We start from the raw sequence: 25528 nt of genomic DNA on the forward strand, positions 1-25528 counted from the left end.
TCTGAACTTCCCACAGCGCCAGCGGCTGGCTCCCGTTTCCACACATGACATTACAGAGCCTAATCCTACCGACTGGCCAGAACTGTAAACTAAACAGTCCTAACCACACACACACACACGCACACACACACAGTGCTATGTTTTGACTCCAGCTCAACAATAATTAGTCCCCAAATGGCAGTTGACACTAGAATATCTCTCATTGAGACTGACTGAACACCATTACTACTGGGCTCAGATTACTCACTGCCAGTCACCATTATACACTATATACACACACACACACACAAAGACACACACGCACACACTTTTTGGTTCCATGGAAACACATAATGACAAGACACTTGATTGGAATAAATGGTAGTTCTGGAGAAGTTTTATGTTCATATGCACAGTATTTAAGTTAATCATTTTGAGTGTTATGAAGCTGTGTATAATGTTATATACTTTATATAGGACCGTATATTGGATATAATTTAGGACTGTATTCCCCCTGCCTGCAGAGTTTAAGCTTGTATTTCTGTTGCATTTCTGAGTTTGTTTTTTTCTGATAAATCTTAAATACTTGAAGAAATTGCCTAAACATAAATGTTTCACGTTTCTTTACTTAGAGCTAATGCTTCCTGTGGAGCACGTGCTTCACATCAGTTTCTAGTGGTCCCCGTACACTGTACTGTTGAATCTATTTTTGAATCCGCATAATCTTTCATTTATTTATATAATTGCCATCCGTTGTTATTGAGCTCTGCTGTCAGCCACCCTCAACTGTGCGATTTAAATTAAATTTGCAAATTAGTGTGGGGCCCTCATCTCTCCCCTCAGCTGTGGAACAGGGACATAGTTTCCTCATCTGGATCCTCTTTAAGACACTGTAATCAGCCCAGCAGCTGTGGGGTTTCTAATTGAGATGGTTGATAACCTCCCTACCAACCACAGCCAGGCTCGATAACCATGACACAATCTGTCATTACCACGCTGCGATGGGAGAAGCTGTGGAAAAAGTGAAAACCCTGCAATGCCAGAGCTGCAAATTGCCATATTGTTTGTTTGCAGGCTTTTCACTTTCCGAGTCAGCCACGCAGATACATGTTTGGAAAGCAGATTTACCAGGAAGAGAGCAAGAGAAATAAAAAATGTCCCCAGTGCTGTCATCCTCAATGCCTTGCCAAACCCCCAGTAATGAGATGAGAGTTCACAGAAGACAGCCTTCTCCGCCGCATCCTGCTTGCTTCTCCGCCTCACCCCCCCACTCCGCCTCCGGTCTTCACTTCCCATTCTCTCCCAGACTGCAAGACGTGTGTGTCCTGGCGCAGGCCGTGTGGGTGCTGGTGGCTTAGTTTGGGGTTAACACCAGTGACAGCTCCACACAATGTCCCCCCCCCCCCCTCCCCCCTCCTCCCCCCCCACATCGCTCAGCTTTGAGAGGAGTTCTGCTCACCAGACACTGATGTCATCTACGTACCAAAAAGCTGGTGGTTGCTTTGTTATGGCTACATGCACAGCGACGACACTTTCAAACATACATACACATTTACCAAACACATGGTTGGATAGAGAGATAATAATTTAAGGTAAATCGTGTATTTGTGTATTTGTAAATGTTAGTTCTTGTTTTGGTCTGTTTGACTGTTGTCTCTCATAATTGACCAAATTTACTAGCTAAAATGTGAGGTGTTAATGACTCTTTGAGATTACCAAGAAGGACAGTTCTCTGCCCTTCAATTCTAGCTTTATTGAACATCTATTTTTTAAATGTTAAATATGTTTGATTTCTGTCTCTTCGAGCGTGTGTGGTAGTGCCAAGTTTTGCCTCATATCATGGCTTGTTACCATCTTACCAGCCCACATTGAACAGATCCTGTTTTGGCTCCCTAGGGCGACTCAGTCCCTGCTGGAGACGACAGCCCCTTTGCAGACACAGTGACTCTGGAGCAGAAAACTAGCAGCATTGGTGGCACCAGCGGGAAGGTCAGCCTTTGGATGCAGTGGATGTTACCCAAGGTCACAGTTAAACTGTTTTCTCCTGACCCAACTGCCAAAAAAACAGGTACCCAAACCTTGTTGACACAATACTGCTCTTTTTTTTCAAATATAATGAATTTCAGTACATTTACATTCTCATGTCTGGTAATACACTGTAGTATTAACGTATATATATATCAAGTTAATAATTTACTGCTCTAAACACATACGTAGTTATGTTTGCAGCAACAGATGGAATAATGAAAGAAGAACTGGGTAGATAGCATGATAAGTGATGTAATGTGTTAAACAATTAATTGATTATTTTATATTAATTTAAATTGTGTATCTGATGAATCTGTTTTAAGAAAACATAGCCAACTTCTTTTCAATGCAAATTTGTCAGTGTGAACGAGTACAGGAAGCTATACAGAATTTTACAGTTGTTGCTGTATCAACTCTTTAAGTGATCAACGCCTGACTCTTCTCATTCTGTTAAAGCACTTGGAAGGGAAAAGCAGCTGGAAATAAGGAGGGATGGAGTAAAAAGACAGACAAATAAATAAAGGGGTGATGAATCCCAAGCAAACCGCCTCTTGTCCCCTTTAGATTTACTGGGGCAGTGAAAGGCTAGATTTACCTTTAATTGGTGGCTGTAATATTTAGCATCTGCCAACCAGATCGCTCAGATTAAGGTCTTTAATAGTGGAAATGGAATGTTTTGGACGACATCACAGAGATGGTTTGACTTAGAGACATCCTAAATAGGCATTACTTTGGATTTGGGCTTAATATGTGCCATGTGAGTTGCGAGATGAACTTACCACTGGATTTTCTGTGTGCAACACATTAAGCATGTTGAAAACAAGAATGGTGTGTATGCAATATATTAGATGCCTAATATCAAAAGTGAATTCTTGGAGTTAAGTAAGCCACAGATATGACTACATACAATCTGCTATGATGTAATATGTTTTTCAGCTGCAAAGGAAATAAGATTCTTGTCTCTCCAGAGAAATGGAAAAACAGCCATTCCAGACGTATTGGTTCTCTGGTATGATGTTATGCTATTATGTGTTGGAAGATTAGAGGTAGAAATTCAAGCATGTCTCTAGAGGCTCTTCTGAAGGCACAAATCAGTGGTACACTTTCCTTCTTCTTCTTAAGATTAACTGTTTAAGATGAAGGGACTAAGGGTTTCCAGTACTCTTACAGGGTGGGTTTAGAAATTTCATACATCGATATCAACACCGTGTTTGGAGACTATGAGTTTCTGAGTATCTAACAACTGGGGAGTGTTATTTCCGCACAGTATCCACAATAAAACTGAGAAGCTTTGTGTTTCAATTTTAATAAGCCATTAGGAATCACCAGAAGGCAACAGTACAACAACAACAACCATAGTTTCACATGCATGAAGTCCATTTTCCCAATTGCTAGTCTGCGACTGTGGAAACAATGAGAGAGAACCAACAGTTAAACTCACAGGCTCAGTTCAATACAAAGTTAATCAGTCTTTCTATGAAGCTTACTCACGTTGCCTGCAGTGGGTGGGTTTGTTTGCACATAAGGTGCACTGAGGCACGGACATACATTTTAATGAATACAAAAACACAGGAGTCTACATGAACGTTCAGTATTGTGTAAACACACATAGGCACACACACACGCACTCCTTGTCATGACAGCCTGAGGGATATCTTATTAATACTTTGCCTTCTTATCCATGTATTTCAAGGCTCTGGCCTTAATCAGCCTAACATTGGTCCAGATTCAAGAACACACAGCGTGTCCACTGTGCAGGAACTGACCACAGCAGTTGGATCAGGACCAAAGCTACAGTGCAGGTCCTTGCCCAAAGAAATGAAATTCTCACACACAGATGAAACTCTCTAAAGAAGTCCAAGTTCAGCTATATGCCAAGTAAAATGGTGGCCATACAAAAATGCTAAAACAGAAACAGAGGGAAAAACTCAAAGTGTTGCAGACTAAAGATTGATAGACAGTTAAGTTGCCTAACGAATGTATGTATTTCCACTGTGATTCACTTTGTAATCGTATGTAAAACACAAACAAACAAAAAAAAAAAGAAATGTTTTTTGTGTTTCTGACAGAGATCTGTGTCATCAGTGAACTGGAAGACCTGAGTGCCTCAGTAGATGTCCAGGATGTTTATACAAAGATCAAATGTAAAGTTGGCAGCATCAACATTGACCACTACAGATGCAGGTATAGTATTTCTCATACATATATAATTTTTTGGTAATCTTCAAAAGGTAAGTTTGGTATTTTGCAACCTGGACCCTGTGTTCCCCATGTTTTGAGTGAGGAAGTTTTGATGTGATTAATTGGGACAACATTTTTTGAAATTAGTCCAGTGTTGAGCGAGCGACCTGCAGTTGGCAGCAGCGAAACAGAGCTGCCACACAATGATTTGCAGGTATTTGTGTCCCGTCAAATTACACCAGACTCCTTTGACAAAAAACTGAATTTCTCTCTGGTCTATAACTATCTTGATAGGTTAGTTTGTTTGTGTAGTTGTGACTTGTGTTTTATTACTTTTTTTGTCAATAGAGTCTGGTGGATTTGAGGAGAGCTTTGACTTTCTGGCTAAACAAAAAGGATTTACTCCTTAACGAAAGGTCTATCTCTGTAGAGATCCTTTCCATAATGTTCTCAGACATACACTTTAGTGGATGTACTTTGACGGGGCGCAATAGCCCATGAGGATTACGCTGAAACCATGTTTTACTCCTGCCGACAGCAGCACGCTCGCTTGATGATAGTCTACTTTCAAATGAAATTGTCCCAATTAGTCACATAGACACAAAACTATGGGGAAATAGAATCCAGGTTAAAAAATACCACCTTAGCCTTTAGGTCAGCAGACAGGAATGGCTTAGATGACAATGATGTGGCACCAGTGGAGTGATAAGTGGGACCCTCCAGTTTGAGGACAGTCTCTCTATCCATCAGGTCACCCTGCTGCCCCACCACACTTGCTTTCTCAGACACATTTGCATTCACACACACTTTACCACCAATACCACTAACACTTTGTCTGTTCTGACCTCTGCTCATATGGGCGATTTTTCGGATTATCGCCTCAGCGTCATTGTCTTTCCAGACAGCTGCTGTGGTGCTGACCACAGTCAAGCAGATGGACCAACAGACTAGATGGACGGGTTGGAAGGCTCTGGGCTGGCCCAACTCTTACTCACAGAGGAGTTCAGTCATTTTCTCTGAGCCTGCGGTGTCTGAATCGATTCACAGGAACATCAACAAGTTGTTAGGGGAGGAAAACCACGGGGCAATGTTCCACTGCATCCTTATGGTAATATCCCCCCCCCCCCCCCCAGTTCCAGTCAAAATTGGGTAATTTAGCTCTGGGCTCTGAAATTAAAAAAGCACACACAGCATGGTTAAACTGAAGCTGTGACTAATGTGTTTTTTTTATTTTCCCCATACCCTATGCACACGTTCTTCCTATCAATTACAGAGTGGCCTCATTTTCAATATCTAAATCATTATTTTTTCCACTTTTATTTTGTCCTTGCCCTGATCACATACCTCTGTAATGGAGTCAGCAACTCCGAGTGTGTGCTGTGTACGTGCCTCGTTGGAAGGGGCCACTTAGCAGGAGGCAGTTCCCCCTGTCTCTGTCTCCAGCATGTTGCATCCAGCAGATCAGAGTGTGTTTGTGTGTGTTTTCAGTTCTGTGTGCCTACGTGCCTGAGTAGATATGTTCCTTTAAGTACCTCCTTCTCTGATAGAGTCAGACGCTGAAAGGGAGGTGGACCTTCATGGGCGCTGCGCCCGTAATGAACCCCATCATTAGAAATCAATGCTCTCACCACTGATATGATAATGTATATTGATTCTGATTTGCCAGCTTTTTAAATCACCTTAGCCGTGTCCTTTGCATGTCAGCACAGGTCAGAGGAGCTGAGGCGATCCTCTTGGCTTTGAACCTGACTGTCTAGCAAGCTTCTCACAGACCTCCCTGTTTCACTGCAGTTGGTTGATTTATATTCTGTCAGGCCACATGTGTTACATACAGCATGGAGTATCAAACTAAGCCAGGACAATGTCAGTGGTTAGACAGTTTTAGAGCGTGAAGGTGTCGTGGGTCATTATATCATACTACGCTGCTCTCCACAGGTGTGTGTCCAATTGCTTGTGAGACGGAGCCAACCTTAATCTTTTTAGTAGACCTCTATGCCTTCCTAAGTAGATAATGGGTCAATTTTCTCATTTCTAGGTTATTTCAGTTTAATGTGCATTTAACAACATGGTCTGAACACACTTTTAACTGAGCAAAATTCTGGCAGGCAGAAGCACTCCATCATCCAAGCCAGGTTACAGTCATGGCTGTTTAGGACACAGTGAAGGACCTCTGGGCTCCTATCCCACTCTAATCTGTATCATCCACATATATAAGAGAGCCCACAGGGGTTTGAGTCCATATTAATCATTCTGAACAGATAATTGTTAGGTATTTCATCACCCAGCCCAGGTTATTTGTGTGGATTGGGTCAGATTAAATCAAGCTTGACAGAGAAATTGTCTCATCTGGCCTTAGCTATCTCACTGCTGGAAAATGAATGGAAAGTTAGATAGGGCAGGCAAATATGGGAGGTGAATATTTAATTGAATCCCCGATTGTATCAAAATAGGAGGAAGACAAGAAAGGGTGGAGGAGGGAAGGAAAATGACAGGGAGGGAGTCCCCAGGGAATATGAAATAGGTGAACCCTGTCTGTGCGGGACGCGCTCATCATGGAGCAGGGGAGGTGAATTAAAGAGAAACATACAAGCAAGGAGGTGACTGGATATTAAACTCTGTAGCGAGATGTTTCCTATCCAATAGGAAGTTTAGGAATCAGGAAGCTTCTTCTCCTCCTTATGTTAGCCAGGTCTCCCTTAGCAACAGTGCTCCTTGACCTGTTCTGAAACGTCGAGATGCCCCTCGAGAGAAGATGGCCGGTGACAGTTCACCACTGTTCGGTCCAAGGAGCAGCTCACGCAAATTGGAGCTGAAGTCTTCCAGCTGTTCCACAAATGGATTGGAGCGAAGGATGACTGGATGGGAGCAGACATGAAGAACTGACATACACACACAAGATAACAAAGCAAGAAACACACTCACAGACATACACACTCACCAGTAGGCCTGCTCTCATTTCACTGAACTCCCAGTATTCTGGAGGGGAGCAATGGTGTAGGTGCAGATGGCGGTGAACCATTTCCATTGTGTGAAACATTTTGCCATACATGTGTTGTGCATGATTCGGGATCCTAGAGTGACTAATAATGCCGTGCGTGTATATGTCTGTGTGTTTTTATTTACTGTAGATTTAGTGTTTATGTTGTGCTGCAAATTAAGAATGATAATTGTTGTGACTGTCTTCATGTTAACTTCTTTTGATGTCTGCTTTACAGGCGCGTTCGGTTTCGTACGGATGGCACAAAAATCTGATGTCACAAAAAATAATTTGTTTATATGATTCCCGAAATTAATGCATGTGTGGCGTCTAAAATTCTATTCCTTGGTCATTTTACATACATAATTTACCTGCTTTGAAGTTTCGATGAATGCCTCCAGGCTACTTAAAGTTTGATAAAAATGTTCAGCCTGTGATTAAGTTATCATGATACAACTTTGTAACTACTGTTGCATTTAAAGAGATATTATCAGTCCTTGCTAAAACAGTATGAGTAGTCCCAGATGTCCAAGTTAAGCTTGGCCTTGTTTGTCTCTCCAGGCCAGGGCAGGGCTGGCACTCTGGCCACTATGAAGGACTCATTCTGCAGTGCAAGGAGACAGCCGTGGTGAGGCTTCTGCCTGTCACAGTCAAAGCAGCCTTCGGCCTCTATAAACTGTGCCTCTGCCATTCTGCTGCTCATAATCAAGGTCCCTCATCTCTGCTCATGCTGGACAGACAGGAAAATAAATCATAAGAAAATACTTTGCCATAACACAGGGTGTCCTTAAGTATAATATGTTAGTACACCTTACAATTTTCATAAAAACAGAATAAAATAACAAATAAATATAATTTACAGTTTAACATTCCCGTCTCTCCAGTGGCTTTGATTGGCTAAATCAAACCAAATGAAATCTGGTGACAACCATTCTTCCGTGTGTGTGTGTGTGTATGTGGGAGGAGACTAGGACATGGGCCTCCATTCTCTTGTTGATGAAATATTATTCTGGTGATGGTCTTACACTGGTACCTCAGGAATGAAAATCTGTTAGATAGAGCACAATTTACATTATTTAAGCCGTTTTATAAAGCAGTACAGAATGTACACTAGAACAAATGATTTAAACATTTATCTCAGTGTTTATCTTGTGGATGTGTCAGGGAAAATTGCCTCTAAATTGTACCTTTTTCATTCAAAATTCTGCTCATAACAAAATTAAACAGGTGCTTCAGTGTTGTTATTACTGGATAGTATAAGACCATTCCACAATATCTCAGCTGGTTCAAACTGGCGCAACTTCCTTTGGTTTTAATCAGTTTACTCTATACTAAATTTTTCCAAAATTATCATAAAGTTTCATGCTTTTCTGTCTTTTCTTCCCTGTTTGTCTTTTTTCCCCATTTATATCTATATATGTATACAAATCATCTTCTTTGCCCCCTCCCTGTGACATCTTCCCTTCTCTGTCCCTTTCGGCATCTTTTCTCCCTCTCTCTCCTCCCCTCTCCTCACCTCCAGTACGGAGGAGGGTGTTCAGAGCTCGGGCAGCTGTGGAGGAGTGGTCCTCTCTTGCACTGACAAGCTGAACAGACGCACTGTGTTGGTTCGACCCGTCAGCAAGCAAGACACTTTCAGCCACTTCTCTGGCTTTTTCCCTCCTGTAAGAATCCAGCTCTTCTCCTTTTTACTTAGACACTGCTTAACCTCCATTAACAGTGGCTTAATAATAATTCTGTGCGCTCCTCAGAGATGTTGCAGAAGCCAGTGCTTAAATTTGGTTTTAAACAATTGTAGTGTTGCTTTGAATTTTCCATTGGTATTAAACTGTAGTCAGAGTCACAAATTTTATAAAGCAATCACATAATGCTCTCGTCTGTTGGAGAAAACCTCCGTGGGAAGTTAACACACTTGGTCTCTGAGGAATATACTCTAAACTTGAGGATTTGTTTTATATGTATTTTCTTACATTTTGTTACAGAACATCTCCCAAAATTACAGTTAATTATTTTTATTAACAGCTATAAGTCCACTGTTATTGGGTGTTTTTGCAGGCTTTACATTGATGTCCTAAACAGACCTGCTATTTTTAAATTATGCAGCGTTTGGAGATTTTCTTTTTCTTAATGGGTATTTGGGTTTTTTCACCCAGTAATTGCTTTGCAAGTCACTCATAATATTGGAGTCCTGACTTTCCAGAAACACTGCATCCAGAAAGTATTCACAGCACTTCATTTTTTGGGATGTTACAGCCTTATTCCAAAATGGATGAAATATTTTCCTCAAAATTCCACAAACAACACCCGATAAGGGTGAAAGACGTTTATTTAAAATCTTTGCATGTTTATTAAGAATAAAAAAAACACATGCACATAAGTATTCACAGCCTTTGCTCAATTCTTTGTTGAAGCACCTTTGGCACCAATTCCAGCCTCAAGTCTTTTTATATGATGTTACAAGCTTGGCACACCTATTTTTGTGCAGTTTCTCCCTTTTCTTCTTTGCAGGACCTCTCAAGCTCCATCAGGTTGGATAGGGAGCGTCGGTGCACAGCTATTTTCAGATCTCTGCAGAGATTTTCAATCAGGTTTAAGTATGTGCTCTGGCTGCACCACTAAGGGGCATTCACAGAGTTGTCCTGTAGCCACTTCTTTGTTAGCTAAGCTGTGTGCTTGGGGTCATACTGAAAGAGGAACCTTCGCCCCAGTCTGAGGTCCAGAGCGCTCTGGAGCAGGTTTTCATGAAGGATGTCTCTGTACATTGCTGCATTCATCTTTCCCTCGATCCTGACTAGTCTCCCAGTTCCTGCTGCTAAAAAACATCCCCACAGTCTGATGCTGCCACCACCATGCTTCCCTGTAGGAATGGTATTGGCCAGGTGATGAGCGGTGCCTGATTTGGGTGGTGGTGATGGAGCAGTGGATAATACGCATGTCTTTGGTGTGAGAGACCCAGGTTCAACTCCCCACTGTGACACATCGACAAGTGTGTCCCTGAGCAAGACCTAGTTGCTCCAGAGGTGTGCGACCTCTGACATAACACGTAAATGATTTTACGTCGCTTTGGATAAAAGCGTCAGCTAAATGAATAAATCTAATGTAATTTCCTCCAGGCATGACGTTTGCCATTCAGGCCAAAGAGTTCAGTTTCTCATGGTCTGAGAGATCTTCAGGTGCCTTTTACTGAGGACTGGCTTCCGTCTGGCCACTATACCATATTGCCCTGATTGGTAGAGTACTGCAGAGATGGTTGTTCTTCTGGAAGGTTCTCTCTCCACGGAGACATACTGGAGCTTTTCCAGAGTGACAATCGGTGTCTTGGTCACCTGACAAAGGCCCTTCTCCCCCAATTGCTCAGATTGGCCGGGCGGTCAGCTTTAGGAGAAGTCCTGGTGGTTCCAAATGTCTTCCATTTACGAATGATGGACACCACTGTGCTCATTACGACCATCAATGCTGCAGAAGTTTTTCTATACCCTTCCCCTAGATCTGTGCCTTGATACAATCCTGTCTCTTAGGTCTACAGACAATTCCTTGGACTTCATGGCTTGGTTCATGCTCTGACTTGCACTGTTAACTGTGGGACCTTATATAGACAAGTGTGAGCCTTTTCAAATTATGTCCAATCAACTGAATTTACCACAGGTGGACTCCAATCAAGTTGTAGAAACATCTCAAGAATGATCAGTGGAAACAGGATGCACCTGAGCCAATTTTGAGTGTCATGGCAAAGGCTGTGAATACTTAGGTACATTTTAATAAATTTGCAAAGATTTCAGACAATCTTCTTGTCTTTATGGGGTGCTGTTTGTAGAATTTTGAGAAAAATAATGAATTTCATCCATTTTGGAATAAGGCTGTAAAAAAACAAAATGTGGAAAAAGCTGTGAATACCGGATGCACTGTAAATACAAACAAGTAAGCCTTAGAGGATAGCTGCCGTCATTAACTTGTTTTATAAGAATGTATGCACCTCAAAAAGGGGGCTGATTTGATGATCCAGTCTAAATTCCTCTTCAGAATACGAATACATTTGCCTTAGAACCTTTTTTAAGCTAGTGGCTTCAGCTTGGCTTCTTTAGAGTTGCATATGGGAACACAAAGGGCTGGTTTTTTGGCTGAGGTTAAGTCTTTTGTGATATTCAACAGGTAAGTGTTAACCTGGTGTCCCAAACTCCAAATCCTAAATTTTAAATAGAGCATTGTTTAAGCTAAAAGTTAGCTTTTCCAAAATGATCTGTATTGAATTCAATCCATTTTCTGTGAATCTGACCCAGTTCTTGATAAAGATTTTAAATTAGTAATTTAATTTGAGACTAGTTTGAGATTAGTCATTTATTTTGTAAAATCTATGTTTGTTTTAGGCTTAACCCTCATCCAAGAAATCAGGCCAAAATAACACTGAACAGTTAAGTCTTTGTCTGTGTAATAATATCATCATCAGTGTGATTTGTCCTGTCTCACCACTGGACAGACGGCAGCCAAGGTCCTGGAGGGCTCTCACCAACAGCACGGCTTCCTGTCGATCACCTACACCCAGGCTGTCACCAAAAATGTCCGTCACAAACTCACCACCCGGCTTGAGCGGCCAACACGTAGCGGTGCTACCACTGCCAGTCAGCGGATGACCCCTGATCCTCTGGCAGATGGTGCACCTCAGTACCTGAGAGAAATCCTGCTGACAGCCCAGCCCTTTGATGTAGTGCTATCCTGTCCCTTATTGGCTACAGTAGCAGGGGTGTTCCAGGTAGACAAAAAGTGTCTCTCAGTCACTTCTTGTAACTGTGTAGTATGTCAAGGCTTGACCCATATGGGGACTCGACAATAAAACAGAAATACAGTATATATTCTTTATAAGCTTGTATAAATAAACGTAGATATTTAAACCAGTAGATTTGTTTTGCAGTAATTTGAGAAACCTAATAATACAGCTATAAATAGTATTAGGAACTAAAAAAATAAGTTGTCATTAATAGAAGAAATACATTGTACCAGTTTAAAGCCTTTTAAGATGAAATATTATTATATTAAAACTATTTTACCTTAATCTTTGATGCAGTTTGAAAGAATAGTCAATGATGAGAATTCATTTACTTTTTGACATTTAAACCATCCATAAAAAAATTAGGATTAAGATCTTATGAATTTATCATTCATATATTTGACTTGATGTCTTTTAAGGCTACGGTACCAAGACGCTACAGAGAGCGTGGGAAGTCAGCAGGTCAACCAATGAGAAGCCACACAATGACCTCACGGTGTTTGCCTCTCATCTACATCAACACCAGTGTGATCAGGGTCTTCTGCCCCGGGGCACAAGACAAACAAACAGCATCAGGTGAGAAATGCTTGCTATTGAAAGCACATGGAAAACTTAACAACAATGGGACAGCATTATGTCTTTGATGCCTTTATAAAAGTCTCTGTCATTGCCAACCAGACATAGCGGAGCCGCAACATTAGTATGTAGAGACATCTGATAAGACAAATAGTTGAGGTTCCAACAAAACAACCACTGTCATATACACTCATACAGAATAATAAATTAATTGTCAGAATGTCATAAATACCGGCTTGTTTTGTCTGCTGTTAGTAATGATTAATAGTGGTAAGGCTATACTTTGAGGCTCTGTAAGGCAGTGTTTTTGTGTGTATTTGTGCACTGTGTATCTTCATGTCCTACATGTGCGTATCATCATGGACATTGTGTGTATTGACATTTGTTTGAGCATGTAGGATGAATGTTTTGACAATTTACAGTATATCTATAGTATATGTCCCTGCATATTTAATTCTTTAATTGTGTCTGTATAGATCCCCATGAGAAAAAAGAAGACACCCTTGTATTAAAGCTGGGTTCCCTCAGCATGGCTCCTCAGGCTGATAACCCCCTGACCCGCACTGTGCTGCGAAAAGACATCTACCAGTAAGACAAATTCTCTTCTCACTACAACCTCTCTTCTTAATGACATTATGAGATTATGTGGTAGAAAGAAAAAGGGGCATTTCCTGTTTTCAATAGAAAAGCAATATTAAACCACCACTTATGGCTTTGTTTTAGTGAAATTTTTATAGAAACTATTACAAATGTCTGCAGTAAGTATAAAAAAAAATGTGATTAAAACATAGTATCAGATCAAATCTGTGCATGTTTAAATGGATGCAGAATCGTCAAGCTAACAAAGTTCTTCCCCAATTCCTAGTAACATACCTTGAACAGCATGGTGATTAAAATAGACCCTCTTCTGTTTGCACATACTGCACATTGATCCTCATTTTCTCCTATACAAGATGATGTGCAAGACATTTATCACCGAGTCTACCGCAGTCTTTACACATTTTAACTGCTAGCTCTGACACCTTCTGTTGTTAAATCTGATCACACTCACACAGCTTTATCACATTCTGACTTGTAAACACACACCGCTGTTAGTATTAGACCACCACAAAACTTGCTATTTGACCACAGTTCATTAAAGGTGCCACTCAAATTTGTCTGACCTCAAGTAACACTCCATAAAACCTGTTGTGAGGCAAGTGTATTTGGTGTCTGTGTGTGTCTCAGCTTGTGTGTGCGTGCATGATGCACTTCTGTGTCATGTTTTTAGTGTAAAGTGGTTGATAGCGCCACATAGTGGTTAAGCTGCCCCAGCAGTGACAGAGAGCAATGAGTGACACCTTGGGGGTCCACCGGGCCCTCCAGCTGAAACACAAAACTGTTGACTCAAGTCCCCTTTTCACCCACCCACCTCCACCCACCCCTGTGCCATGTGGATCAAAGCAGCTAAGCAGGGAAATTCTGGACTTCTGAGGGAAATAGCTCAGTGCAAAACACATTTCCCTGCTATAGGCAGCTAAGAGAATCTGGATTGTGTCATAGCTGCCTCAAAACCACAGCCCCATGGTGTGTGTGTGTGTGAGAGAGAGAGAGAGAGAGAGCGAGAGAGGAAGGGGGGGAGCAGTTGTGTGAATGGGCAGATACAGAGCTGGCAAACACATGTAATGAGGGAGATAAAAGTGGTGTCAAATGCTTTGTGCAGCTGCAAGTGAGATGTGAGCTGACACAAGACATGAAGTGGAGAAAAAGAAAAAAAACACGGTGGACAACATAAGCAGAGGAGAGGCCACTTTAGGCTTCATTGTTGCTTTCAGTTGGTAGAAGTGTTATGTGCAGGGAGATTGCATTGAGCAGGGAGGCAGAGGGGGTCTAGGCCTATGGGCATGTCTGACAACCATCGAGGCAAGATGTAGTGGAATACCAGACTCTGTCCATCATTGTCCAAATTTCTTCCAGAGTATCCAAGCTTTCTCCCTCACAGTCTTCCATTTTACTCTTTTGATGTATTGGAGCAAAGATGGTATTGATCAGTAACCATAGCTACTGTTGTGCAGGGACTTTTGGGGTCCTTTTTATTTTTATCCCCAGGACTTTCACACACTGTACTGTGCTAAAAATGTTTGATCTTTGTTTTGGTACATGTTAGTACAGCTAATGGGATGTAACTACTCTATTTCCATGGCAACTGTGCCTAGATTTATTTTGTTGACACGATGGCCATGTTGTTATCATGTCAGATGATAAATGATGATCTTGTGGGCATGGAAAAATAATCTGGAGTTTTTCTCAGACTTTGACCCCAAAAACCAGTTAGACCATCCATGCAATTTTACCCCATATTGGCCAGTAATGTTCTGCCTCTGGTGGAGGATTGGTGGCTCTGTGGCCGTGATTTCCACATCTGCTCATAGACATACATTGCCTCGCACGAAACTCCACCCTTTACTGAACACACACACGCTACCATGTAGCCCTCCACACGCAATATACACAGTCAGACTCACATGCACTCCCAAACACAATAACTTGCCTACACACAGTCATGCATTCACACCCAAAAAATATACGTACTCTGTCACAAACACTAGCAGCAGGCATGGCTGTGTGTACAAACAGACCCACATTCACTCACCCCCTTAACCTCTACACACAGAAGCCAAGAGTCACCACTTCCCTCTCTGCAGTAAAACCCAGGAATTATGTCAAACCACTCTCTGTGTTCATTCTTCCACTCCTAACCATGCATTATACTCACCACCTTCCCTGTTTACATCTGCCCTCCAATTTAGGGTGATCACACTTCTGAGTCACATGATTGATAACCCTGAGATCAGGGACTTGTTGACATTACCAAGCACTGTTATGTGCTTTATCTGCTTCGGATTCTACTGTGTGCGCTCCCCCAAGTCGTATAGGGAAAGACATTGTGAGAGTCTGTAATCGTGCAAACCAATGTGTGTTTACAATCTATAACTGTGGCTATAGGAAGAAATATGTCTGTGAGTGCCGGTAGCCATTTGCTGCAGTTCTGTTTAAAGCCCACCACTAATTACATCCGTTGTCATAACTGAATGACTGATCCAAGCAGGCATGCTGTTATTGTCTACTGTACATGAAATGATTGCCTCACAATGTCTAAAACCATGATTTACTATAATGCCACCCTGGGAGAGAAGACAAGAGTGAAGGCTAAAATAGCGAGCATATGTAAACATCCTGATGGAGCATATCTTGAGACTGTTCAACTAACACCGTTTCTGACACACTTCAAAGCTTCTCAGCTTCCCTTTCTGCATCAACATTTTCAGGGTACAGTGTGTATTTATCCTTTAGAGTACATAGCTTTCTTCAAAGAAGATCAAATAAACCTGTTTGACTGTAAAGCTGTAGACCTAAGTTGATATCCACCATCAGGTTCATTTGGTAACAATTAACACTGTTTCATTCGATCGGGCGATGTTAAATTTTGTTTCCCTGAAGGAGTAGGCCCCCAGCGGCTTCTTCGCTAAGCAGGAATTATGACACAGAGCTGCAGGCTTCCCCTCTTTCTCCCTCTCCATCTTCAGCTACAAGGCCGCTTGTCAATTTACACAGCTGAAATCATTTTCCTGTCTTGAAAAAGCTTTGCTTTTTCCAAGTACATGAGCACCGGCCCGGGGAGTGTCCAGCATGCATTCAGCCCTGACTTTCTTGTGGTTTGGGCCCCTGTAAAATCTCACAGATCTTTTACTCCCCACTCCTATTTTCTCTCATTCTCTCTGCTTCTCATTTTTCCAATGAGATTTTTTTTTTTTTTTCACTTATGGAACACAATTGAAAGCTTCTTGTATGCTGGGGTGAATGGGGGCCACTTATTTAAGTACCATGTGGAGATTGGGTGTCCCTTTTTAAGTGCACATTAAAATGTCTGAGTGCGGGTTGTTTATAATAACTGATGACGAGCTAATTGCCTTAATAGTAAGTTATGTTGTGCACATTACTTAGGTGTTTATAACATAATGTATATGTGTTGAGCTAAGCAGAATTCAGAAATAAAATATTCTCGGTTGCCCTAGTTAATTTGTAGTTAGTGATGATGACGAGTTTATGATTGTGTTCTGTTATTAGAGCAACTGTTGTAAGGGGAAAAAACAGTTAAATAATTACTATAGAAAGGACGTTTATATGATGAAAGATTGACATAACCTTCTTGCATGCCCCTTCCTGAGTGTCTGCTTGCATCCATGTGTCTGCACGTGTTTCTACGTGTGTGTCTTAAAATATCCTGCACATTTCCCGACATCCCCACACCTAGATGACACAGCTCTAGATTCCATCACACACTCGGGTTACCTCATGGTCTGTCCGAGGGAGAGTCGGAGAGCATCCCGCTGCCGCAAAAAAATATGGTTTATGTTTTTTTGTTTTGATTAGTGAACATGCCTGCGTTTCTATGGTAACGGCAGAGAAGGCTGCTGTGTCAGTGGAGATGCAGAGCCAAGTCAACATGATGTGGCTGTATGGATGGACTCTGTTTCTATTTCAGTTCCTCCTCCTGTGTCCTTTTCTCAAACACTTTTTCAAAGTATGCCTTAGTGTTTTTGTCCATCCCTCTTTTTCTCTGTACTTCTTTCCTCATCCATGTTTTTTTTCTTTATAACTCTACCTCACCTAACTTATCATTATCCTTGTTCTCTCCACGTTTTGACTGCTGTATCTATTCTTTTTCCTCTCTTTTCCTTATCAGCAGTGTTTTTCTTTCTCTTCCCCTTTTCTCCTCACTCTTTCTCCATCTTCCCTTATCTCCACCTATATTTCTTCCTTCCCTCCCTCTTTCCCCTCTTCTGTCCTGCCTTCCTTCTCCCTAACTTTCTTTTTTTAATGTTTAATTTCACTTTTTGTTATTTCCTTTCATGCACCCTTTTACCCTTCTTTAATATTGTAATTTTCCTCCTCCCATTTGCTTCTTACTGCTCATTCTTTTTGGCTGCAAAATGTATACATGCTTTTTTCACCTTCTACTCCTTTTTACCCCACATCTCTTTTTACATTTCTCTCTCTCTCTCTGTCTTATTGTGTATTTGTTATTTCCTTCCTGTCTCCCGTTTCCTCTCCATCCTTGGTTAGACTGGTCCCAGTCTCAGCATACTGTGGTCAGTAAGCAAACCTCTTATTGCTGTTGAATGGCTGCCTGGTTAAACCCACATATATGTCCTAATAAGTGGTTGTGATGGGGATCTCCCTTCCACAGATAAACACAGCCTGCCAAAGCCAGGACCCTGCCTGTTACTAATAAAATTCCCCCGCCAGTATATGCACATGTTATATGCACCCTTCTCCCCTAGTAACATCCTTGCCAGGTCCACATATATATGTGGATATAGTGATACAAGTCGCGACAACGTTAAAAGAGAGGTGTACTGCTCTTTCCTGCTATCTGACAGAATGTGATTTACCTGGTCAGAAACGTTTGGGATTTCTGTTGGTCTTCTAAATGGATCCATGTTTTTACGATACTCATTTACAGAACTGAAAAATTGGTTTCACCGCTAACCTCAGCAAAGCCAGCATTGCATGCTCTTAAAGAGACATTGACTTACTCAGTTCAGTCTTTCTGACAAACTGCTATGTACACTCTTGGCATATAGTACTATAAAAACCTACAAAGTATTATGAAGTTAACTATGTAAGTTGCAATTATGGTGAACATTATTATTAATAATAAATAAAATGTGTATTCTTGGGAATTGCCATTACACTCTAACAGTGATGCAGATTTTACAACATATAATATTAATTAATAAATGAATAATGGCTTCACAGATACAACTTTATAATTACTATAACCACTGAACCATAAGTGAGTGTGGTGGTAGATAAATTGGAAATAATTAAATAGAACTAAGTGGGCTTTATTACCATGAACAAAGTATGTTTACATTTGGAGGGCATCTGATCTGTCCTGTAATCACTGTTTGTTCATTGCTTGCTAGCAGAGGTAGTATTTCTGTTTTTATAAGTTTGAGGCAGTAGGAGTGAAGGCAAGGTGTGGAATTAAGCTGCTTATTGGCCTTCAGCACATCAGCACTGTTCAAAGGTGCAGACCTGTCACAACATCAGCAGTCACCTCAGTAAATTCAGCACCGGTCACTGGGGTTCACATACTGCTGCTGCTGCTAGTAGTAGGATCAGGAGACCCTGTGAGTTTTATGCATTCTAATCTCTTGTCCTCACATTGGGGCAAAACACTCAATGATCCTCTCAGGCGTCTGTATGACAGCTGCTGCTCTCCTACTTTCTTTTCTTATGAAATGCCATTCTTTTTTTATGCCCTCAGCTGGTCTTCCTGTCTCTTGTCTCCCTCCTCATCTTTCTTTTCCTCATAAAACCCAGAGTTCCCAGCAAATGATTCATTAGATGCTTCAGTGCACACTTACCTCATCACTCACTTTAGTCGGCTGCCAAGTGCCCCATTTCCCCGTTTGTTTACACCAGCAAAAAGTGCACCGGCTTTGCTTTGCTGCCGCAGCGGAGAGGAGCTGCTCGGGCCACACACAGTGACACCCAGGACCTACACTTACATACACTGATTTAGGATTTGCTTTAAAAAACTCCCCTCGCTGCTGAGAAGGTTTAATGATAAACTCCTTTCAGAGCAATGATGACAATGATTGTAATATCTATATCACCAGCAAAAAATAACTGCTGTGTGTGATCTATTTTATCTGCCACTGCAGAACAGCCTAAATCAGAGCAGCATTCATAAGTGAACATTTTTGATGCACCAAAATCAAGTTTGGTAATAGTAGTGTTGAAAGGAGTTGCTCGCTGCTGGTGTAGAACAGTGCTTTGCATATGCAGAGTAGCATTTTAGAATAGTAAACATGGTAGTGTCTGTGGGGATTACCCAGCCAGCCATTTGAATAGAAGTTCTCTTATCTATTTTGGTCTTTACTTTCAGGCTTAAAAAAAAACTTAATTTCCTAGTATACACTTTTGCTATTCTAAATTTTGTGTTTTTGTGAAAATATGCCAGTGTGTCATTAACACAAAACTGTGGGCAAAACCAAACCAGCTTTGTAAATCTCTTTAATTGCACTGGTCCTTTTTTGGCTAAGCAGCTATTCTGATCTTTTAGGTGGTTCATCTGTGTATATTGATGTCACTACTGCGTCTCTTATGGGTGTGACTTAAATACATGTTATTACAGCAATCACTTTTGATACTACATGATCGTCTTAAAGTGAGTGTAGTTGTAATGCGTTAAAGGCAAATGTTCACTTATCATAATGTAATTCAGTATTTAAAAGGGAAAAGGGCACTGAGCCATGAGAGTTTGTTGAACCTGAGCCAGCCAACAGAGGAGCCGACCCAACCAGCAGTCAAAAAGAGGTGAAGTGGCTAATGGTGTGAAAGATTTCATCAGCAACAATGGCTCTGAGGGCTCCTGAGCTTTCTGTTGTGCTCTGTTTGGGCCTAGGAGGCTGAGGAAATCCAACATCCAATTGAGATGATTAGAGCTAGACATTTCTTAGTAAACTTTAATCATTTAGCTCCATTTGTATCTCTCCTTTTCTTTTAACCCACTCTTCTACTCCCTCACTTTAGATGTACAGCCATGTTCTCCCTCTCTTCTACAGAGAAAGAAGATAAAATAAGCAAGGATTGGAGGGTCAGCCAGAATAAACATTGTTTTTTGTCAGTCCAGCAAATGAAACACCTGGTGCTGGTAAACGCAGAGGACATATTTCACATCGCCTTGACACTCAGGATTAATGCAACATCAAATTGTTTTAAAAATGGGGACAACCGCTACCCGAAGTAAATCATACGCCCCCTTTTATTAAAGTTTGCCTTAGAATTTATGTTTTGAATCAGACATGATAGCCTGCGCAAAGCCGACAGATGAGACTGGGAGTGGGTTCGGAAAGGCTCATGTTGAAACAGCCGTCAGACAACGTGTCATAATGTGAACAGGAAGTTTAGACTCAGCCACTGAATACTGCTGTGGCTTTGAGGTGGATTATTTCCCTCTTCACCCTTTTTTCTGTAGATAAAGTGATATTTGTCGTTCTTTTCTGTGGGAACCAGTGTGATAGATAGATTTCTCTGTCTCCCAGATGATACAGCAAGCATATCATATGACGTGCAAGCTGATTTCCTGGAAGGGGTAATGCCATTTGCCTCGACAGCCGTGGGGGTTGGGGGGTTGGACTTGGTTTGTGTTTGTGGAGCTAATGTTACAAGAGCAGAATAGAGGAAACCAGATGAATGTTAGTGGATTTGATCTTTAATCTGTGAACCAGAGTACCTGACCGCTGTGTTCAATCAAGCTAACCACTTGGTACGATGCTATCAGTCTTGTACTCAGCGTGTACTCCACACTGTCCGGGCTGACCACCGGCCGTCCTTCTTTTTGTCTGACTGACTAGAGGCCCTCGAACAGATTAATCCAAGTAAAACTAATATCAGTACTACATAAATTCAGTGATTTACAGCTGCATCTATTTACCTATATATCATATTGTATTTTTATCATTTCTCTTGCTGTTCCTCTAATTCCACTTATGCATCATTGGAAAGCTTTTGACCGCAGCTCTACACTTTGTGTTTAGCTGGCAGTGTCTTGTGCTGTATATGAGTAGGGAGCTGTATACAGCGTCTTGTGTGCTGTGTTGTGGTGTCTGCTGACTTCTGTGTACAGCCTGTGGTTCATTCCATAAATATCTGTGGCCTCTGTGATGTTATTCTCAGGCCCTCTGCTCTGTGAGAAGATTGCACCACAACACTTGTATTCCTCGGCCTACAGTTAGAGGTTTAGGGGGATTAGGAGGGAGAAAACCCCAGCCTGGGCCCAGCCATACATTTTTATGGCCATTTGGTGCATATGATTCCGATGTAGTGTGTGGACCAAGTGGAGAAGAGGGAGGGTAGGGGGTATTAGGACTCACCACAGGGGAATCAAACAAGTAAACCGCAACTTATTTTTCCTCTCTTTTTTTGGCACAAAGTTGAGGGGCTGTTGGGATGATGATGTTGATCCATTTGTCTTTGGGCCCGTTGGGTCCAACACTTCAGTCCATTCTGAAATATCTCAATAACCTTTGGATAGATATTCATGATGTTCATGTTTTTTGGACATCTATATTTCAAACAGGATAAATTCTAGTCATTTTGGGAAAACCTTGATTGATTTCCTATTGTGGCCCCATGAGGTCACAGAGCCTGTCCAATTTGTCCAACATTTGACAAGATATTGTAAAAGAAAAACGTTGGATTTTGTGGATATTTGCTGTGGAAAAGCATGGTCCTCAGAGTTGTAATGATTTTGACGACCACCTCTGGTCAAATTGTCAACTTTGTACACAGGGAAATAGGTGAGACCAATTGAATATGGGGACAATTGCATAACAAAATCATATGATATTCCCAAAAGAATTAACCATTTCATTTATTTTCAGATAGGGTGTCTAAATGTAATGGGTTTATAACCATGGATGAGTGAACACTGCACTGCTCCTAACCCCGGACTTCCACAGGGAACGTCTGCACCACGGTTTTGTTCTGTGCCAATTTCCACTGGAAGCGTTTTAGGAGCAGAGTGCGTTGTTGGCTTGTTGTTAATTATGTTTAGATTTTGTTGATTTTCTTTTGATTAGTCTTTGATTTTTGTGCTTCTACCAAGTAGGATACGTAGTTAGATGGTTTCCTTTTTTGTCGGTGGTGTTTTATTTTGAAAATTGACTGGATTCTCTATGCCGTTCTGTGTCTGACTTCCTGCCCGGTTCGATCTGCTAATCTGCCAGATCTGACCAGTGTCCTGTGGAAGAACAAGCACTGTCTACAATGGCGGTGATTAGCTCCGGCAGCTGTAGCGCACCACCTGCAGGTTGAAAAATAACTGCTATGCACATTTTTATTCTCACCAGAAGATAAAACCTTTTCATTTTGATATCAACGTTGCCCTTCCTCTGGCACCTCCCATCTCACATGCAAGCTGACCAAAGGACCTCATTAAGTGTGATGAGTGTGTGCTGTGCAGTTTCCCCCTACACGTGTTACTCCTTTTCAGCGCAAAATTAAAACACTCACAGTATTGATTCCCGACAACTGCACTTTCTTTTTTAACATCAATCAGTTGCTTTTGAAAGCAGCGTGGGGTTCTGCATCTCTTGTTTGGTGGCATTCAAGGTGACAGACCTTAATTCAGTGCTTCCCGGAAACCTCTCATGTGTTTTGGCTTACTGCTGTCAGTCGGGTCGGGATGCATGCTGACAGAGGCGAGAGGGATCACCCCTCAGCTGTCCAGCACTCATAAAAGGGCCTGATCCAGGGGTTGACTGCCTGGCCACAGAGCTCAATGACTGTGCCTGTGAGTGTGTGTGAGTGTAAATGGTTCATCCTGAAGCAGGATATAAGGGTTCTAAGAATACACTCATACCACCAACCTAGGAAGCTCTGTGCTGAACTGCAGCATGCGATACACACATTCTACTAGTGTTACCCTGTCAAAATCTGGTGTGTGTGTGTAATTGTAAGTGCATGAGTATTATTGTGTTTTAGTTCCTTTTCTCCCTGCTCATGACATGTTGATGTTCTGGCATCCTGTGTGGTTGGTTGGAAGCTGTCATTGTACTGACAGGGAGACTCCGACTGGCCAGTCACACAGCAGTAGCGGAGGCCAGGTGGACTGTCAGGGGAATTCAGCAATACCATATTGATAGTCAGTGTGTCTCCACTTAGTCTAGTTTCTTTTCTTAGGATTTACATGGAAATTGCTGTACTTGAGCCTTGTGTCGATATGCACACCAAGGGTCTGAGATGATAAATCTGGGACGAGAGTTTTTGGCAACTTCTTTCTCAGAACAGTAAGGCTCTGTGTGTAGTTACAATGTAGTGCTCTTACAGTTGTCAGCAGTTTAGTTCTTTGGCAAATTATACAGAATAGGCAATCAATACACTATTGTAAATATGGTAGTTTGTTATTGTATTGTCATTTTTTTCAGTAGAAAGACAAACCTAGATGTTGCATTTCTGCATATATAATCTTTATATATAACTATTTGTAAGTAAGTTTCTGCAGGCATATGCCCGTGTGTGCATGTGTGTGTGTGTGTGAGCGAGAGAGAGAGTTTGTGGTCAATAGTCTCCTGCCAAGCAGCAGTTATCAGTAGGCTACACAGTAGAACATCAGACCAGAGCAGAGGCAATTGGAGGATTGAGTAGAAGTATGAAAGAGAAAAAAACATAAGTCAACCTCAAGAAAGAAGGAATGTGCAGATGCTTTCATATGTCCATGTGTGAAGCCACAAGCTCTTCTGTGGCTCTGGGAAGCCAATGTGAAACCAGTGGCGTAATTGCCTAATGCTTGTGTAATAAGAGGCACATTACAACCCCAGGAGGCCCAACCAGACTTGAAAGAGCCAGAGGCTGGCACTAAAGTGGGTTCAGAACTATCTTGCTCCTCCTGGTCTTTACCAGTTTACTTTACCAAATAGCTTTTTTAATATATTATCACCTCTTATTTGTGTTTGATAAGTCTCTCTACGTTCATATATTCGGTCTTGTTGTGCTACTTTTATACCATCTTGCTCAACACATAAATAGTCTTCTTAAATAAACAAATGCAATATGTGGAAATTGAAAATCCCATGACTGATCTCAGTCCACATGTAGGTCTATATGGCCTGTAGTGAACTGAATGTAGGATGTAACATCTTTTCCTTCCTGTTTTTTACACCTAAAGATTTTATTGAGTTACTGTGAATGATCACAAAGTACTGTGTTTTGTGCATTGTCCACATCAAACACGGTAGTTTAGTCGCCCAAGGTTGTCTTGGAGAAAATACTCGCCACACAGTAACAATTATGTTAAACTCACAACTCAAAACAGCTTCCCTCCATGCGATCAAGAATAGCAGGCTGAATGGTACCTGTTGTGTGAGGCTGCAGCTTTGCAACAGCGGGTGTGTGCGTATTTCTGTGTGTGCATAAATGTCAGTCATGTTACTTCAGCTGCAGGTTTGAGAGAACCACAGAGGGAAATGTGAAGCCACCATGTAGACAACTCTACTGTGGTGGTCCTCTTTCTTCTCTCCATAACTTACCACACACACACACACACACACACACACACAGCCCTCCAATCAGCACCTCACCCCTGTCACATTATCATCGCACACATGCACGGCTCTAGTTATGCACATGTAACCAGGGCGAAAAATATTAACTTGAGCAAATATGCTTTGCTCCATATATTTATGCTGAAATGAAATGTCCAACTGTTGGCAAGACTTCCCTCCATTCCTCAGTAATGACGAGGAGCCAGTGTTTAAAGCATCATTGTTCCCCCCTTGATATTTTTCCATCTCCTCTTCTAACAACTGAGAACACATTTGAAGAGCTTTGAAAGATTTTTTTAAGGCCTCATATTATGTGTAGCCTGGTAATGGACTGATTTTTGCATTTTAAAGCCACATAACAGTATTTCAAGGAGCAAAAGGCTGGTTTGAAGGCTGGGGGGGAAGTTCCAGCTGACAGACACATGTTAGACAGACAGCACAGAGAGACAAGAGGCTCACACATCACAACCTGACATGTCCCACTGTACAGAGACGCACATAAACATTTTCACACACACACACACACACATTCCACACTGTGCAGACAAACTGTAAGTACATAGACTTATGCTCATCAAGCACATCACACATGTCTTCAACCACACAATGCCTCACCATGCTGTCTGTTGTTTGTGTATATGTGAGACATACACACATACATATACATGCAAGTATATAACCTGCACATTTGTCCATGATTGATGTGTTTTTTCGCAGCTCTTGAAGCATTTTAGTTATACTCTCTCTCGTATGCTTCATTTTTCCTCTGCCCTTGAGTAATTCTTCCTCCACTCCACCAAACCCTAATTGGGCTCAACTTCCTGATTCGTATTACTCCCCTGCTTATACATGGTTCAGTCTTTATGTATCCTACAATTTATCTCTCCTACTCCCCTCCACTCATCCACAGGTTTTTCTACCCTT

At 41.6% G+C, this 25528-nt stretch overlaps 1 protein-coding gene across 5 annotated transcripts in view; it reads left to right on the forward strand.

The window, feature by feature from the left end:
• LOC119898078 (vacuolar protein sorting-associated protein 13B-like) overlaps positions 1 to 25528 on the forward strand; it is a 323319-nt gene that overhangs the window by 169796 nt on the left and 127995 nt on the right. For 2 of the 5 annotated variants that reach the window (XM_038712226.1, XM_038712227.1), the window contains 6 exons: positions 1876 to 2047; positions 4077 to 4191; positions 8688 to 8829; positions 11640 to 11912; positions 12347 to 12503; positions 12980 to 13091. In XM_038712226.1, the coding sequence (XP_038568154.1) occupies positions 1876 to 2047; positions 4077 to 4191; positions 8688 to 8829; positions 11640 to 11912; positions 12347 to 12503; positions 12980 to 13091 (971 nt within the window). The other 3 variants (XM_038712228.1, XR_005443479.1, XM_038712229.1) reach the window with 3 other exon arrangements.

This window comes from Micropterus salmoides, unplaced genomic scaffold (assembly GCF_014851395.1).
Source record: "Micropterus salmoides isolate LMB-PRFRI ecotype aquatic unplaced genomic scaffold, ASM1485139v1 Ms_hic_scaffold_11, whole genome shotgun sequence".
NCBI classification, from domain to species: domain Eukaryota; kingdom Metazoa; phylum Chordata; class Actinopteri; order Centrarchiformes; family Centrarchidae; genus Micropterus; species Micropterus salmoides.